The following is an 18,197-nucleotide window of genomic DNA, read 5'->3' as shown; positions in this document are numbered from 1 at the left end:
GCTGAGAGGTGGTGGTGATGAGGTGGTACCATCGTCCTCACTTTTAGCCTAATCCTACTCACCGGTCCTTGGCAAAAGGATTTACTTTGCAAGCCTCGATCAGGAATTTAACAACTTCAATGTGTCCTAGGAATATGGGTAGAAGACAATGAGAGGAGGGGCTGTGAATGTGGTTTAGTGGTAGAGTGCTTGCCTAGCATGCATGAAGCCCTGGGTTGGATTCCTCAGTACTCCATAAACAGAAAAAGCCAAAGTGGCACTGTGGCTCAAGTGGTAGAGTGCTAGCTTTGAGCAAAAGAAGCTTGGGGATAGTGTTCAGGCCCTGAGTTCAAGTCCCAGGACTGGCAAAGAAAAAAGAAAGAGGGTACAGGTTCTGAACTCTGGTATAGACCCTTGGCAACTAGTCTATACCAAGAGGGGGAGAGAAAAGGCCTTGGTATTTTGCTGCCAATGCTCAGTAATAGTCTGGGTATACATATAATAGGGGCACTTCCTGTAGAAAAGAAGGGTCTCACAAGCTGCCTCCCCTCTTCCACCCTTTAGATACCTTCAGCAGCAGCAATATGCAGGGCTGTGCGGGAGTCATAGTCTTTCTGTTCCATATCCATTGCTGACAAAGCAAACCTGAGGGTAGTGGAAAGCAGCTAGAGTTATCCGGATCAGTCTAGAATTATCTGTGTCCTTTCTGTAGTTGGGTTAGATTGGATGGGTTTCAGGAAAAGTAAAATGGTTAATGCCAATATCTGTGGCTCTATATAATGTGTGCGGTAACTGGTAAGACTTTGTTCCACTTTCAGCATGGGAACATGATGCTTCCAGAAGTATCACTAGCTCCTGGCTATAGTGTCTATTTGTTGGTGTTGGTAATCCACTTGAGATGGGATCCTTGCCTCTTAGGACCATGCTCTCAGCACTCAATAAACAGTGACTGCCACTTAAGCACTTACATGGCTGGCATTTTGCTTTCTATCTCATAGAAATCCAATCTGTGTCCATTCTGGCAAACCCTAAAGTTGGCGTACTTTTAACTGTCTTGCTATGTTGCCTCCTAATAAGATCTCTGACCAGTTTATTGTGTGTATTTGGTATACAGTAGAATTACCTCCGAAGAGCTGAGACATCTCCACTGTAGGCAGCAAATAACAGGTTCACCACAGTCTTGTTCTGGAACACATACAACTGAGATTAACTGTGGCTTTGAATTTACCCAGGCCCAGCTTTGCCTTGTAACCCTTCTCCATGGATGCTTAGCCCAGGGTAATGGTGAAATGTAACAGATTATTCTGTTCTGAGAAATCCTGCCAAGCCATCTAGGGTTTTCCTTACCCGAACTTCTCCACCTTCGTGCCGTGGGTCTAACTTCCGAGCACAGTGCCTCAGGTTGTCATAGTTGTGGAAATTAAAAAGAGACACCAACTTCTAGAATTGTAAGTCAAAGATGTAATAATAGCTTGTCCAGTTGCACTGGGTAGGAACTCAAAATTGCTTTGTTTAAAATAAAGTGGCTCCCATTAACTGATTGCTTCTTTGATAAATATTAAGTAGGATACATAGAGCCACTCACCTGGCAGAAGTTGATGCCCCTTTGGCTATTCCCTAGCTTGTCCAATGGTGGTGATAGACACATCATTCCCATGACATTGGGTACCACCAGCAGGATGGCTCCTGACACAGCTGATTTAGCAGGCAGGCCCACCTAGAGAATAGATTTGATGCGGAGGATGAGCTGTGAGTTCCTCAAATGTAGGGAAACAAACAAGGCAGGCTATCTGAAGTGAGTGTATAGACAAGGCCTCAACCCACCTTACCATTGGGCTTATCAATTAGTTTCTTTTCTCAATGCCATCCTCCCTCAGTCCGTGGATAGTTAGGAAATGTTTACTGAAATATTACTGACAGTGTGCTTGCTGGATGTTTTGCTGAGACTAGTGCAAAGCCTTTTATGTAACTTACATGGGGTAAAAGATAGGCTATAGATAAAAATAATTCCGATCAACTCTGAGAAGTAGAGTGCTGTGAGAGGGAGAGGCAGTTTTGTTTGAAAAAGGGAAGCCAGAAAAGTGTGTTAGGGCTGCAGATATAGCTCAGTGGTCCAACATGGTGAGGCCTGGCTTCCATTGCCAGTGCCAGAGAAGCTAAAAATAAGCCTCTCCTTAGAGGTGACATGTAAACTGAGATGCAGAGGAGAGTCAGCCTTGTGAAGGCATGCACAGGAGCAACTCATGTGCCTACATATTTGAAGGATGTGGTATGTCTGTGATACATTCTTGCCTGGCTGCAGGCTTATGAATGGGAAGCAGGAACAAGCTTCTACTACAGGGACCAGTGTCTTCCTTTCCTGACCCTGGATGCATGCCAGATGAATGACAAGGCCAGAAACACTCACGTGGAAGGCAAACTGGCCAGAGAAGTCATACATGCCACAGGAATGCATGAGGCTGAGGGTGTTGCGCACAGCTTCAGCGCTCAGCACGCTCTCGCCTGTGATCGGGCAGATCCCTCCATTGGCCAGGGTGGCTGCCATGACACTGCCTGATTCACAAGTGACCTCCACGGAGCACAGCTATAGAAACAAGGGACAGGTGATTGGGCAGAGTGGACAGGAGCACAGTATCGTCATTGTGTAGAGCCATGTTCTGGGGCATCTGCATCTCCCAAGTTCCTTTGGTGTTTCGGACAGAACCACCAGAGAAGAGTGTCTGTGGTGTTGAGTCAGAGGGCAGTCCTGTTTCCTCAGCCCTGAGAGTGTTTTGCTTACCTGGAAGTAGAGATCGAGGGCAGCCATCATGTCCACCCCCTTGGGAAAGCACTGCAGGGAAGAAGAGGGGAGAGCATTCTGTTCAAGCCACACATTGACACTGCTAGGGTCTCAACTGACACCCCAATCCCAACTGCCTTCAATCACCAGCAGAATTCCCAGGGACCTTGTCTACTGGCCTCTCCCAGTTACCTTCTTTTCCTTGAGATAGTAGCCGATGGCATAATTTCGGTCCCCGGTTTCCTTCTCTGACTGGAATCTGAAGCAAACACCCAATTTAGTACTTGAAACTTGAGAGGTTTAGGGAGAAGGAAAAATTACCTGCCTGAGAGACAGAACTGCATCATATGTGCTACAATGAATGAGCCCTTTCTAATTTCTCACAGTATTAGAGGAAATGTGTGAGTCTAAGCAAACACTCTCATAGCTTTGTAAAATGTGTACTAAACAAAGACCACCAAAGGTACTAGCCATTTAGCTAGGAAACCTGGTGAGTCTTGACAAAGACTTCAGCACAAACACGACATGCCTCTCTCACTTCGTAATGATTAAAAATGGAACCAATTATTTCACAATGGAAACAAATGCCAAAGAAGGGGCTCAGAGGAAGCTAGGAGGCCAAGGATCCCCTGGAATATCTCTCACCCCACCCCATCTACACACAACACTAGTGTGTTCAGCTAGTCTTCTGCATAGGGCCTTACGTGGCATTGCTGAACCCCATGAATTCATTCCCAGCCATTTTGTTCAGATATTGCAACACCTGGAAGAGAAGAGAGGCAAGGCAAGCGCCACTTGACTAAGGATCCCTAATAAATACATCCCAGGCTGACTAGCCCTCATGAACCAGATCCCTTTGGAGCACATTTCAGCTTTGCTTAAGAGGGCAGGGGTATTACAGGCTTTCCTCCCTGAAGCCAGCAGTTTCCCACTACTGAGACATAGGGATTCGAGTGTAAGCTGGTGCACCTGATGCTGAGCTTAAAGCCAGGCACTTAGGGCAGCTGGGGAGGACAGCATGCCATGGAGAAAGGCAGCCAGGAGCTAAGTAGCAACTTACAAAATCAAACTTCTCTGCTTTGTTACAGTCCATCTGCAGAGAAAGAGAGAGATGTCAGTATTTCAGTCCTACAAGGAGGCCAGAGGCAGGGATCAGAAGGACCTAGTTGACTTGAAGTGTTACACCAGCCTTGCTACTGTGTTAACTTTTTTAATTCTTTTTTTTTTTTTTTTTTTTTTTTGCCAGTCCTCGGGCTTGAACTCAGGGCCTGGGCTCTGTCTTTGAGGTTCTCTGTGCTCAAGGCTGGCACTCTACCACTTGAGCCACAGTGCCACTTCCAGCTTTTCCTGTTCATGTGGTACTGATGAATTGAACCCAGGACTTCATGTATGCTAGGCAAGCACTCTACCACTAAGCCGTATTTCCAGCCTCTGTGTTAATGTTTTACAGTGGCTTTTCTTTTTGTTTTCTTGGAGGCAGGTCTCGCTAATGTTGCCCAGGATTGACTGCAGCTTGTGCACTCAAGTGATCATTCCACCTCATTCATGGGTAGCTAGGACTACAGGTGTGCACTACCATGCCTGGTGCTAAAAACAAAAACAAAAAAAACCCAAAACATACCTTAATACATAGTGTGTAACACATTGTAATCTTAACATCAAACCATAGGGGCTGGGAATGTGGCTTAGCAGTAGAGTGCTTGCCTAGCATGCATGAAGCCCTGGGTTCAATTCCTTAGCACCATATAGAAAGAAAAAGCCAGAAGTGGTGCTGTGGCTCAAATGATAAGAGTGCTAGCCTTAAGTAAAAGGAAGCCAGAAACGGTGCTCAGGCCTGAGTCCAAGCCCTGGGACTGGCAAAAAAAAAAAAAAAAAAAAATCCATGAAGCTCTGTGTCTGTGGCTCATGCCTGTAGCCCTAGCTACTCAGGAAGCTGAGATCTGAGGATTGTGGTCCAAAGCCAGCTGGGACAGCAAAGTCGAGACTCTTATCTACAATTAACCACCAAAATGTTGGAAAGTGAAGCTGTGGCTCTAGTGGTAGTGCACTAGCCTTGAACACCAGAGCTCAGGGACAATACCCTGAGTTCAAGCCCCAGGACCAGTACACACACAAAAGATCAAACCATGAGCCACGTACTGGTAGCTCACACCTGTAATCCTAGCTATTCAGGAAGCTGAGATCTGAGGATCATGGTTCAAAGTCATCCCAGACAAAAAAACTAGAAGTGGAGCTATGGCTCAAACTGGTAGAGCACTAGTCTTGTGCAAAAAGAGTTCATGGACAGTGCCCATGCCCTGAGTTAAAGACCCACAACCTACAACCCTCCCCCCCACAAAAAAAAAAACAACCAAAAAAAAATCCTCATGCCAGGTACAGTGGTGCACTCCTATAATCCCAGATACTCTAGAGGCAGAGAATGGGAGGATCATGTTTCAAGGCCAGTCTGGGGGGAAAAATGTAAGGGAAACGTTATCTAAACCAAAAAGTTAGGTGTAGTGTGCATGTCTCTGGTCTCAGGTATATGGTATGTGTAGGTAGAAGAATCAGTCCAAAACCTGCCCTGGGCAAAAAATTCAAGCTCAAGTAGTAGATGTGTGTGGCTCAAGTAGTAGACCACCTGCCTGTCAAAATGCAAAGCCCCAGTGCAAAATCCCAGTACCACAAAGCCAAAAAGTAAAGCCTAAAAGTGAGGGCAGGGGGAATGGATGAGGTGGTAGAGCACCTGCCTTTGGAAGTGCAAGGCTCTTAGTTCAATCCTAGTAACACAAAAAAGAAAATATCAGAGCTGGGAATGTGGCTTAGTGGTAGAATGCTTGTCTAGCAAGCATGAGGCCCTGGTTTCTATTCCTCAGCACTACATAAACAGAAAAAGTTGGATGTGGTCCTGTGGCTCAAGTGGCAGAGTGCTAGCCTTAAGCAAAAAGAAGCCACGGATAGTGCTCAGGTCCTGAGTCCAAGCCCCAGGACTGGCAAAAAAAAAAGAAGAGGAGAAAAAGAAAATATCAAGAAATGAGGACTTAGATAACCTCACCCAGTTGAGCATGGTGGTACACACCTATTATCCTAGCACTTAGGAAGCTGAGGCAGGAGGATCAAGAGTCTGAGGCCAGCCTGGGCTAAATAAGGAGGCCCTGACTAAAACAACTACATTCATTCATAAGCCTGACCCCTCGAGTCGCATCATCTTTTTTCGGTTGGTCGTGGGGCTTGAACTCAGGGCCTAGACCTTTTCTGCTCAAGGATAGCACTCTACCACTTTGAGCCACAGCTCCATTTCTGGTTTTCTAGTGGTTAATTGGAGATAAGAGACTCACTGACTTTCTTGCCTAGCCTGGCTTCAATTGCAATCCTCAGGTCTCAGTCTTCTAAGTGTAAGTGTGGATTACAAGTGTGAGCCACCAGTGCCTGGTTCACCTTTACTTCATCCTCTATCTGAACCCTCACCCTGACTCCCACTTATCATATTTCTCATATAGTCCTGTCCCTAAGTCTCATTTGTATCCCTGGTCCTCATGCCCTTTTATTGATACAGCCTTATTCTAGCCAAGCCCTGACTCCCATACTATTTCCAAAACTAGATGGAGTAAGAAATGGGATGTGAGGGGGCTGGGAATGTGGCTCAGTGGTAGAGTGCTTTCCTAGCATGGTTGAAGCCCTCGGTTTGATTCCTCAGTACCACATAAACAGGAAAAGCCAGAAGTGGCACTGTGGCTCAAGTGGCAGAGTGCTAGCCTTGAGCAAAAGAAGTTCAGGGACAGTACCCAGGCCCTGAGTTCAAGCCCCAGGACTGGCAAAACAAAACAAAACACACACACACACACACACACACACACACACACACACACAGAAATGGGATGTGGCTGTTGCATATATTGTAGCATTCAAGTATATTTCTAACTGTAATGAAGCCAATTGTGTATGTGTATGTGTGTGTGTGTATGTATGTGTATGTGTGTATACTAGGGCTTGAACTCCAGACTTTACATTTGTTTTTCTTGTTCTTATTGGTCATGGGTCTTGAACTCAGAGCCTGGGCGCTGTCCCTTGAGCTTTTAGATCTTGCATTCTTGCTCAGCTTTCTAGAGCTCTTGCTTAACCTTTTCACTTATAGCTGGTGCACCTCTTGAGCTACATCTCCAACTCTAGCTTTTTGCTGTTTAGTTTTGTTTTTTGCCAGTCCTGGGCCTTGAACTCAGGGCCTGAGCACTGTCCCTGGCTTCTTTTTACTCAAGGCTAGCACTCTGCCACTTGAGCCACAGCGCCACTTCTGGCCGTTTTCTATATATGTGGTGCTAGGGAATCAAACCCAGGGCTTCATGTATACGAGGCGAGCACTCTTGCCACTAGGCCACATTCCCAGCCCACTTTTTGCTGTTTAATTGAAGAGTATCTGGAATTTGTCTGCCCCTGGCTTGGCTTCAAACCTAGATTTCAGCCACCTGAGAAGCTAAGGGTTTTTGTTTATCTTTAACTGCTGGAATTGAACTTACACACTAGGCAAGTGCTCTACTGTTGAGCTATATCTCTAGCTCTGAAGCTAAAGGTTTTAGCTGAGTTCAATACAGCTGACGTAGATAGGAATGAGATAAGGTAGGTCCAAGAGGCCAAGCTGTAGATAGTGCTTAGGGAAGTGTGTGTATTTGTGTATGTTAGACTTGGCTTGGTCTCCTACCACAGATTCTGCTTACTGCACATGTCAGCTATAGAGTCAACACCTGGGGGCGAAGAGAGTGGAAAGTCTAACACCTGAGTCACCAGGGGGAAGGGCTTCTAACACCACCTTCCTCAAGAGGGAATGTGATTGGCTCTAGAGCGTCGCTGCCCACACAGCTCTCATGTTCTTGCTCAAGCCCTGGGAGATCTACAGCTGATGGGCCTGCCTGACACCCTTGCTCATGCCAACTCACAGTTCCAGGTGACGTGAATAACTGCCCTGGCCCGACCATTCACCTTTCTCTCCAAGTGTCTCTCACCTAGGAGTGGCCAATCAGTGCCTAATAGTGCTGTCCTCCCCCTTTCTCTCTGGCATTTGGCCCTTGGTATTAGGCAGGGGTCAGGACCTGCTGCGCACTTCTGTAAGGTCCAGGAAGCCCTAGGCTCTAGACTCAGGTGGGAGTAGGAAACAGTATGGGAAGAGAGGGGTGATACACTTCCTCTTACAAACATCCTCAGTATAACACCTGGGTCTGTACTGTGCTCTTACATGCCTCCTGGTAACCCTTAAGGAAAAAATCCATACCACTGGGCTCCCCAGAGCTGAGCAAGAAGGCTTAGAGAATAGTATCTATCAGAAGATAGGGGTGGCACTGACCTTGATCAGAGAGCTGACGACAATGGCACCAGCATTGACCATGGGGTTATGGGGGATTCCTGAGGAAATACAAATCAACCAGAATCTCATTAGCCACTGAAGAAAGCCTGCTCATTCTTTTTTTTTCCTTTTTTTTTTTTTTGCCAGTCCTGGGGCTTGAACTCAGGGCCTGGGCACCGTCCCTGGCTTCCTTATATTCAAGACTAGCACTCTACTACTTGACCCACAGTGTTACTTCCAGTTTTTTCTGTCTATGTGGTGGTGCTGAGGAATCGAACCCAGGGCTTCATGCATGCTAGGCAAGCACTCTACCACTAGGCCACATTCCCAGCCCAGCCTATTCATTCTGTAGGCTAAACAAAAAAAGATCTCTTTGCTGAAGAGAATGGAGGGACAGGGCTAATCAGAAAAGGCAGAGTATACCTTGGCCATGGCCAATCTCTGATCTCAGAAGCTAAGCAGGGTCAGGCCTATTAGTACTTAGATGGAAGAAAAGGGAAAGGAACAGGAAAAGGAAGGCTCTGGGGGGTATGAGTATGGTCTGAGGCTGAGGTGGCTTACCTTCCTCATTGAGGGAGAGCTTGTTGTAGCGCAGGCCACTGGGCTCCTTGCCCACAAATTTGTGTACATAGTCAGTGCCTAGTGTACTTATGGAGATGGCATACGTGAGGGGTTTCACACAGGACTGCAGGCAGAAGGGGATCTTTGTGTGGCCCACGGAGTGCCTGCAGACAGACAGTGCCATGAAAGGGGTTCTATTTTATTCAGCACCTGAGCCCTCCCTCCCCTTCCTCTCACCCGACATCTCACCGCTGACCATCTACAGTGCACAGGGAGACACCCCACAGGTCTGGGTTTGACTTGGCCAGCTGAGGAATGTAGGCTGCCACCTAAGCAAGAGTAGATAAAGAGGAGATAGATGTGGAGAAGAACAGGGTGTTCAGGGCCAAGAGAATCTCTTATTTATTTATTTATTTATTTATTTGTCTGATGGTCCTGGGGCTTGAACTCAGGGCCTGGGCACTGTCCCTGAGCTTTTTTTTTTTTTGCTCAAGGCTAGCACTCTACTACTTGAGCCACAGTGCCACTTCCAGCTTTTGCTATTTATGTGGTACTGAGGAATCCAACCCAGAGCTTAAGGCATGCTAGGCAAGCAATCTACTCTTAAGCCACATTCCCAGGCCCAGGAGAATCTTTTAATAAAGGATAAGATTATCCAGCATGGAGAATGGTTCCCTCCTAATTACTGCTCCCAGAAACACTGAAGACTTCCAAATTCTAGGGGACTCCATCTTTCTGTAGTCCCAAGCCTGTAGAGCTGGTAATAAAGTCCATGGAAGGTTAAAACAAAAAGAATTCTGGAGGCTGGGCACTGATGGCTCATGCCTAATCCTAGCTGCTTAGGAAGCTGAGATCTAAGGATTGTGATTCAAAGCCAGCCCAGGCAGGAAAGTCTGTAAGACTCTTATCTGCAACTATCAAAAAAAGACAGAAATGGAGTCTGTGGCTCAAGCTTTGAGCAGCAAAGTACAGAGACAGTGCCCAGGCCTTGAGTTCAAGCCCCAGAACAAGCACCAAAAAAAAATTCTGGAATCCGCTTCCCTTTTGGGTCCTTTGTCAGTTACTCTTAAGTCTCTTAGAAAGCTTCAGATGACCTTTTTGGGTTTTTTTTTGCTAGTTGTGGGGCTTGAACTCAGAGCTTGGGCACTGTCCCTGAGCTTCTTTTGCTCAAAGCTGGCACTCTGCCACTTGAGCCACAGTGCCACTTCTGGCTTTTTCTGTTTATGTGGTACTGAGGAATAGAACCCAGAGTTTCATGCATGCTAGCCAAGTACTGTACCACTAAACCACATTTCCAGCCCTCAGTTGACTTTTTAGAACCAAGGATTTCCCTGCTCTAAGAGTCACGTGGATAGAAATACATGATGTCCCGTTTTTAGAGTTTTTGCTTTTCCTCTCATCCTGGAGAATTCCTAGCCCCAGAAAATCTCTGAGAAGCAAGTTGTGTCTGGCCCAGAGCCCCTATTCCTCCCTTATCCCCCTGGCCCTCACTTTGCCTCCAGTGAGCTCTTTGGCATCCTCAAAGATGCGATCCACATGGCCCGTGAACTCCTCAAAATCAGGAATGACAAACTTCTTTCGGAAGGCCTGGGTCAGGAGCACAATGTTGCTGCTCACACACCTGGATTCCAGACACGAGTGCATTAGGGGGCTGGAGAGGTGCAGCTGGGGCTCACTCTGGAGCCATGGAATGTGAGAACAAAGAAGATTATAAGTAGTTATCTGGTTTGGGACCAATAGCTGTGTGACATTTGCCAAGTCACTTTATCTTTCTAGGTGTTCATTTCTTCACCTCTGAAATGAGGTGTTGCAATGACATGGGATATGAGAAAAAAGCAAATAACAGAATAAATGTTTTCTCTATATATTTTAGAAGTCCTAAATTATATTTACATGTTATAAATATTTAAATATCTAGTGAATACACAGGACATTATCTAGAAGATGCTCACTAATCTGTTAACAGTGGTTACTTCTGGGAAAGTGGGGCTAAGACTGGTTAGAGAGGGAAAGGAGAGCATGTGCTTATAAATGATTAGAACTCTATGAGTATTCATGTAGTACTTATATCATCACCAATAAAACAAAGTGGGCTGAACTACAAAATTCTCCAGATTTGTCCCTGTCCACAGAACAGTTCAGACAGCCAGTGCCCTTGGTCTTTGGGGCCCTCACTTTTGGAAGAGATCTCGGTCTAAGAGGCCACCACTGCTGGATTCCTGGACCATGCGGTGCATCTGGCTCATGCAGTCCCGGAGCCGGGGATCTGATGTCTGCAGTCCAGTGGCCTTCAATGCCTTTAGGAGAAAGAAAAGACCTGGTAAAGTCAGCTCAAAGGATAATAATCTAATCCTAATAATCTCTCCCAGTGCGCTTAATTAACTCAAGCCCGACTACAATTGGAACAAATGGATTTGGAGATTTAAGAAGAGAGACTGGACTAGCTTTGAAGGCTAATCAGAGTTTCCTAAGAGTGTGTGTGTGTGTGTGTGTGTGTGTGTACATGCACACACACACACACACACACATTTTATTGGTCCTGGGGCTTCTATTTAGGGCCTGGGCACTGTCCCTGAGCTTCTTTTACTCAAGGCTAGCCTTTTACTACTTGAGCCACAGCTCTACTTCCAAGCTGTTTTTTAGTAGTTTATTGGAGATTTAAGAGTCTCACAGATTCCCACTAGGGCTGACTTCAAACTACAATATTTAGAACTCAGCCTCCTGAGTAGCCAGGATTACAGGCATGAACCACCACCAGTTCCTGGTGAGTTTTTTTTTTTAATTAAGCATTGTCAATGTTTCATTTCTTGGCCTTTGGGTAGGAGTTGGATTGTCTCTTCAGCCTATATACCTGGTACTACTATCCATCTGTCTTCTTCATCCTCAAATAGCAACCTACCAACTAACTTACCTGCACCTGCACCCTCCTTTCCCCACTTCCAGGGATTCTAAACAAATAGAGCTCTGAAGAGGTAGAGAGTAACTTACGGTAGTGAACTTGTGGATAGGGATTCGTTCCTGTCCCTCGGCAATCGTGTAGAAGAGCAAATCACCTAGGCGGGATAGCATGCCACTCTCTGATGAATCACTGTTTGGGGGCAGAAATAGGAGGAGGACAGGAGCCTGAGAACTCCCTGCTCCTTCTCCTTGAACATGAACTTATAATTAGGTGAATGCTGTTCCATGTCTCCTCCCTGAGAGATGGATCTATTCCTGATAGATTCTGAGAAGCTATAAATCTTACTCTCTAGCCTTCTTTTACTCCTGACTTTCAGACCTTTATTTCTAGCTGCCTTCTAGACATGTCTACTTGTTCCAGAGGCATTGAAACTTAAACATGTCCAAGCCTGAAACATCATACCTTCTTACCCCTACTCCTTCTTCCTATGTGTTTCCTATCATAGCTCTCTAGTGCCTAAATTCTTTTTTCTTTCTTTCTATCTTTATTTATTTTGGTCAGTCCTGGGGCTTGAACTGAGGGCTTGGGCACTATCCTTGGGCATCCTTTTGCTCAAGGCTAGTACTTTACCACTTGAGCCATAGCACCACTTGTGGCTTTTTCTGTTTATGTGGTACTGAGGAATCAAACCCAGGGCTTTATGCATGCTAAGCAGGCACTCTATCACTAAGGCACATTCCCAACCTAGTGTAAATTCTCTATTTCTTTGAGGCAGGGTCTCACTGTATAGCCCAAGTTGTCCTCAAACTGTAAATCATCTTGTCTCAACCTCCCAATTGCTAGCATTACAGGAGTACACCACTTTACCTAGCTAATTCCTAATTCTTGGTATGACATTCTTTCTTATAGCCCACTATTCTTCCACAGTAATGACAGGTAAAGAGATGGTATCTCAAATGGGCCAGGCAACTACGAGGCTTCTGGGCCTTTGCTATGGTTTACCTTTTCATGGAATGACTTTTCTCTTCATCTAGCACAGTCCTATTTATCTTTCAAGGTCCAGGTCAAATGTTACCAACTTTAACCTTCCCCTAAACTCCAGATTTTGCTTATGCTGCTTGTATATCTCATGTACCATCTTTAATGTCAGAGTACTCTCCTTTGTTCCACTGCAAGGTCTTTATGTCTTATACATCTTTGTCTTCACAGCACATAGTGGCTCTTCAATAATAATTACCAAGTTACATTGCTAGGAAGGGCCCATTATCCCCAAATGTCTCTTCCACTGGTTTATGGCATCTAACATTTCTAAACCATCAAATGTCTTCATGGTCTTCAAGAGTTCTCCTATTAATATAGTAAGGAATTATTTTATCAGATCATTTCCAAATATGAGCAAGAACTGAGATTAAGAGCCCTCAAAGTCCTTTGACCCAACAATCTGTCTTCCAGGAATTTATCCTGCAGGTGTCCTCACACATCTATGGAGTAACATATTCACAGTCGTTCATTGCATTGTTAGAAATACTAACACTGGCAATAACCTAAATGTGCATTATTACGGAACGAGTTAGGCAATTCCTCATACATGTATATAATAGGACATTATACAGAATTAACAATGAAGTTAGAGCCAGGCACCAGTGGCTCATGAATGTAGTCATAGCTGCTTGGGAGTCTAAAATCTGAAGATCACGGTTTCAAGCTAGCCCAGGCAGCAAAGTCTGTAAAACTCTATCTCCACTAAACTACAAAAAGAAAAAAAGACACAAGTGGCACTGTGGCTCAAGTGGTAGATCACCAGCCTTGAGTGAAAAGGCTAAGGGACAGAATCCAGGCTCTGAGTTCAAGCCCCAGTATGTGCATATGTACACATACAAAGGGGGAATACATATGTGCTTGCTTATTAGGTACAAAAGAATTCTAGAATGGCATATAAGAAATAAGAGGTAGGGCTGGCAATGTGGCTTAGTGGTAGAGTGCTTGCCTAGCATGCATGAAGCCCTGGGTTTGATTCCTCAGTAACACATAACCAGAAAAAGCTGGAAATGACACTGTGACCCAAGTGGAAGAATGCTAGCCTTGAACAAATGAAGTTCAGGGACAGTGCCCAGGCCCTGAGTTCAGGCCCCAGACTGGCAAAAACAAAACAAAACAAAACAAAAAACGAAGAAAATAGAAAAAAAAAAGAAATAGGTGAAGTAGACTATTTGACAAAAAATAAAAAAAGGTATTAGGTTGAGATACTTTTCTTTTTTTCTTTTTCTTGGCAGTCCTAGGCCTTGAACTCAGGCCCTGAGCACTGTCCCTGGTTTTTTTGTTTGTTTGTTTGCTCAAGGCTAGCACTCTGCCACTTGAGCCACAGTGCCACTTCTGGCCGTTTCCTATATATGTGGTGCTGAGGAATCGAACCCAGGGCTTCATGTATATGAGGCAAGCACTCTTGCCACTAGGCCATATTCCCAGCCACTAGGCTGAGATACTTTTCACAAAGTCTAGTTTGTATATTTTAAATTCTAAACCATTTGGTTATATTGTGTATTGGAATCTTTTTTTGGGGGGGGGGCAGTCCTGGGGCTTGGACTCAGGGCATGAGCACTGTCCCTGGCTTCTTTTTGCTCAAAGCTAGCACTCTGCCACTTAAACCACAGCGCCACTTCTGGCCGTTTTCTGTATATGTGGTGCTGGGGAATCGAACCCAGGGCCTCATATATACGAGGCAGGCACTCTTGCCACTAGGCCATATCCCCAGCCCTGTCTATTGGAATCTTACACTAAAAATAAAGACACCTGGGACTGGGGTTATGGCTCAAGTGGTAGAGTACCTGCCTAGCAAGCATGAGGCCGTTAGTATAAACACTAGTACCTCAAATAAATAAAGACTCTCAAAAAGCTTGTCACAGTCTAGGCCCGTGTGTGTGTAGCCAAGAAGAACACCAGAAGAGGAACAGTTTTTCTATGGAACTCCAATGATCACAATGACACTATTGTCAATAGTGAAGAGAAGGGAAAAAGCTACCTGAGGACTAATCCCAGAGAAGAACTGGGAAGAACTTAGAAGACAGGTCTCTGTCGAGAGAAAGCAAGAAAAAATGCCATATCACTTTTGAATGTCTCAAAAACCCTTAAAAAACTGTATACCTTTCACTTACAGAGATCAAACACCAATATAATGTTAAAAGTAAAAAAGCAAGGTACGGAACAATGTGTATAAATGTATATACAATTTGTACAAAACAGGTAAAAGACCATCAACATGCATTTTGCTAGAAGGCTGTACAATATCAATGATATGACTTGTCTCTAGAGAGCAAAATATCTTAGAAATTCATTTTAAGGTTGGGTGCTGGTGGCTCACGCCTGTAATACTAGCTACTCAGGAGGCTAAGATCTAAGGATCTGGGTTTAAAGCCAGCCAGGCAGGAAAAGCCATGAGACTCCTATCTCCAATTAACTATCAGGACATCAGAAGTGGAGCTGTGAATCAAAGGTAGAGCACTAGCTTTGAGCAAAAGAACTCAGGGACAGAGCTCAGGCTCTGAGTTCAAGCCTCATGGCAGACAAAAAGAAAAAAATAATTTGTTTTAAGAAACAATTGTGAACAAGTACACAAAAGTATGTAGTGGGCTGGGAATGTGGCTTAGCAGTAGAGTGCTTGCCTAGCATGCATGAACCCTGAGTTCCATTCTTTAGTACCACATAAACAGAAAAAGCTGGAAGTGGTGCTGTGGCTCAAGTTGTAGAGTGCTAGCCTTGAGCAAAAAGAAGCCAGGGACAGTGCTCAGGCCCTGAGTTCAAGCCCCAGGACTGCCAAAAAAAAAAAAAAGTATGTAGTATCCAAACTGAAGAGTTGTTACATAGACTGAGACATCATAATATAGAATCTTTTTAAATGGCAACATGACAGCTTTCTTTATTTTATTTTTATTTTGTGGTTGAACTCAGTGCCTGAGTGCTGTCTTTACCATTTTGAGCCACAGTACCACTTCCAGTTTTCTGGTGGCTAGAGATAAGAGTCTCATGGACTTTCCCTCCTAGGCTAGCTTCAAACTGGGATCCTCACATCTCAGCCACCTGAGTAGCTGGCACGAACCACCAGTGTCTGGCTAAAATGACAGGTATTAAAATTGATGTTATACACATATAGTCAATGACAGTAAAAGCTGTTAATAAAGGGAAAAGAAGCCAGGTGCCAGTGACTCACACCTGTAATCCTAGCTATTCAGGAAACTGAAAGCCAAGGATCATGGTTCAATGATAGTCCAGGCAGAAAAGTCGCCGTGAGATTTTTAGCTCCAGTTAACTACTCAAAAACTGGAAGTGGAACTGTGGCTCAAGATGGTTGAGTGATATAGCCTTGAACTGAAGAGCCAGGCCCTGAGTTCAAGCCCCACAACTGACCAAAAAGAAAAAAAAAAGAGGAAAAAAAAGGTTATGGAAAATATGAATATTATCTCTTTTTTGCAAGTCCTGGGGCTTGAACTCAGGGCCTGAGCACTGTCCCTGGCTTCTCTTTGCTCAAGGCTAGCACTCTACCACTTGAGCCACAGTGCCCCTTCTGGCATTTTCTATATGCGTGGCGCTGAGGAATCAAACCCAGGGCTTCCTGTATGCCAGGCAAGCACTCTACCACTAGGCCATACTCCCAGCCCTGAATATTATATTTATTAAATTATGTATATCTATATGTGAATATATCACAATATTAATGGGTAATACTGTATATTCATCTTGGTTTTCTGCTTAAAATCAGAAATTTTTTTTTAAACAAGCAACTTGAATTACAAGGCATTTCCTCTTTGCTGATCTCCTTCCAGCTCACAACATCACACACTCCCAGAGCCTCCCCCTTCAAGGCTGTCAACCCCTCTGCCCAAGGTGGACCTGTGCAAGACCCTAGGAGCACAAGCAGCTATAAACAAGAAACTAGTCTCCTAAAGACATTCCATCACTGATACCTATAGAAAGGGTGTGTGGAGGAAGCCAGGGATGATACCTCTAGCTCTTCACCCCAGAAGGTGGAATGGTGAGGGAGGCTTCCTGGCTTCTGCTATGCTTTACCTTTCCATAAAATGATTTTTCTCTTCATCTAGCATAGTCCTACTTGTCTTTCAAGGTCCAGGTCAAATGTTACCAACTTTAAGCTTCCTCTAAACTCCAGATTTTGCATATTATGCTGCCTGTATATCTCATGTACCATCTTTATTGTCAGAGTCTTCTCCCTTGTTCCACTTCAAGGTCCCACTTCCATTCTCCTGTGGTAATTACACGGGAGGAAGTGGGCTGGAGATGAGTGGCTTTCAGTGTTCCACAAGAGGTTAATGGAAAAATACTGCATACTCTGATAATAAATAATACTTATTGGTGTTTTACCTCTCAGGACAAGGACTCCAGCGGTGGTGAGGTAGTGCTTTGTCAGTCTGGCTACTTTAATTATGGTGTATATGTGTTTCTAAATGTCATCAAGTAGGTGTCAATGACAGGAAAGATGGCCCATTTCCTGTGACTGCTATAACAAATAAAAATTTAAAAAGCAGGAGCTACTTGGACAGGGTCTAGCTGGACATCTGGGAAGGATAAAATTTTCTGCTCCAGCCCTATGCATCTTGGAGAAAAGAAGGCACAGCCACTAAGTATTCCTGGTTAGTGAGGGAATGAGAGACTCAGTCTGCAGGACGGAAGATGTGCCCAGAAGAACAAAACCTTTCGTAATCACGAAGCCTGACGGGTACCAATGACCAGGTCTGACGTCTGGTTTGGGAAATCCGCGTCTTATGACTCAAATCCTAACATGAATTATAAATATTCTCCTCACTCGAAGACCATTTGGGAAACCATCCTTATTTTACAGATTAGGGAGCCCTGCTACGCGAACACACCCAACAGATCCGCACGCACCTGCGCACCAATAATAGCGCGCTCATCCCTCATTCCCCGCGCCAAGGACGCGCAGAAACGGACCGGACCCAAGTGCACTTGGACCCGGGGTCGGAAGCTGTTCCGTCCCCCTCGCATCCCCTACCACACACGCGAGCCTCCGGGGAGGCGCAGAAGGGTGAGGGGTGGGCGGGTGTGTGCACACGGCCCCGCATTCAGACACGTGCACCAAAACAACACTCGGCGCCCTCCGCGTTGCGGGTTTCAGTACGCACCTTGGACAGGCACCATCTCGAAGACCGACCTGCCCAAACGCCCTCCCGGGCGGTGGGCACGTTACCGCCCGAGCGCGGCGGACCCAAAGCCCCAAATCTAAAGGAAAAGGCATCGCAGGCCAGTGAGCGCGGAGAGCGGGGAGGGGAGAGAGCTGCCAGGGGAAGGGGGCTCCCCGGGAGCGAGCGAGAACCACCGCGGGAGTGGGAGCGAGCCGGGCCCCTGCCCCCGTCCCGCGAGCCTTACTGATCCGGGTGCGGCGGCTGGTGGCTGCGCGGCGTCTCTCGGCCCCGCGCCGCGGCCTCACTGAGGTGGCACCGGACGCCCCCGCCGAGGAGCGGGCTCCGGCTCGGGTGACCCCAGCCGTCCCGCCGGCCGTGCCCGCGCGCCCGGCTCAGCGCGCTCTGCAGAGCCCTCATGGAGCGCATGCCCTCGCGCTCCGCCCGCTTGGCCCGGGCGCCCGAGACGTCTGTGCGGTGCCGCGAGGGCGGGAGGGAGGGGCGGAGGCGCACGGC

At 46.0% G+C, this 18,197-nt stretch overlaps 1 protein-coding gene and 1 long non-coding RNA gene across 3 annotated transcripts in view; one reads left to right on the top strand and one right to left on the bottom strand.

Moving 5' to 3' along the window:
* Window positions 1-1,252, top strand: part of LOC125362717 — an 18,942-nt gene extending 17,690 nt beyond the window's left edge. Inside the window, exon 3 of the long non-coding RNA XR_007213075.1 lies at window positions 362-1,252. This is a non-coding gene — a long non-coding RNA (uncharacterized LOC125362717). The remainder of the gene's footprint in view (window positions 1-361) is intronic.
* Gls2 (glutaminase 2) overlaps window positions 1-18,197 on the bottom strand; it is an 18,888-nt gene extending 691 nt beyond the window's left edge. Inside the window, exons 1-17 of one of the 2 annotated variants that reach the window (XM_048361572.1) lie at window positions 17,929-18,197; window positions 11,622-11,721; window positions 10,809-10,930; window positions 10,125-10,254; window positions 8,883-8,962; window positions 8,634-8,797; window positions 8,073-8,131; window positions 3,819-3,851; window positions 3,463-3,521; window positions 2,951-3,017; window positions 2,759-2,809; window positions 2,387-2,563; window positions 1,565-1,696; window positions 1,327-1,419; window positions 1,103-1,164; window positions 548-624; window positions 63-126 (exon numbers count right to left, since the gene is read on the bottom strand). In XM_048361572.1, coding sequence (XP_048217529.1) covers window positions 63-126; window positions 548-624; window positions 1,103-1,164; window positions 1,327-1,419; window positions 1,565-1,696; window positions 2,387-2,563; window positions 2,759-2,809; window positions 2,951-3,017; window positions 3,463-3,521; window positions 3,819-3,851; window positions 8,073-8,131; window positions 8,634-8,797; window positions 8,883-8,962; window positions 10,125-10,254; window positions 10,809-10,930; window positions 11,622-11,721; window positions 17,929-18,110 — 1,652 coding nt within the window. In that variant the 5' untranslated portion in view covers window positions 18,111-18,197. Of the gene's footprint in view, window positions 1-62; window positions 127-547; window positions 625-1,102; window positions 1,165-1,326; window positions 1,420-1,564; window positions 1,697-2,386; window positions 2,564-2,758; window positions 2,810-2,950; window positions 3,018-3,462; window positions 3,522-3,818; window positions 3,852-8,072; window positions 8,132-8,633; window positions 8,798-8,882; window positions 8,963-10,124; window positions 10,255-10,808; window positions 10,931-11,621; window positions 11,722-17,684; window positions 17,847-17,928 lie in introns of those variants that run through there. The other variant, XM_048361583.1, reaches the window with a different exon arrangement.

The sequence above is a fragment of the Perognathus longimembris genome, chromosome 1 (genome assembly GCF_023159225.1).
Source record: "Perognathus longimembris pacificus isolate PPM17 chromosome 1, ASM2315922v1, whole genome shotgun sequence".
Lineage (NCBI taxonomy): Eukaryota > Metazoa > Chordata > Mammalia > Rodentia > Heteromyidae > Perognathus > Perognathus longimembris.
Note: the sequence above shows the minus strand (reverse complement) of the source record. Positions and strands in the feature narration are given on the sequence as shown.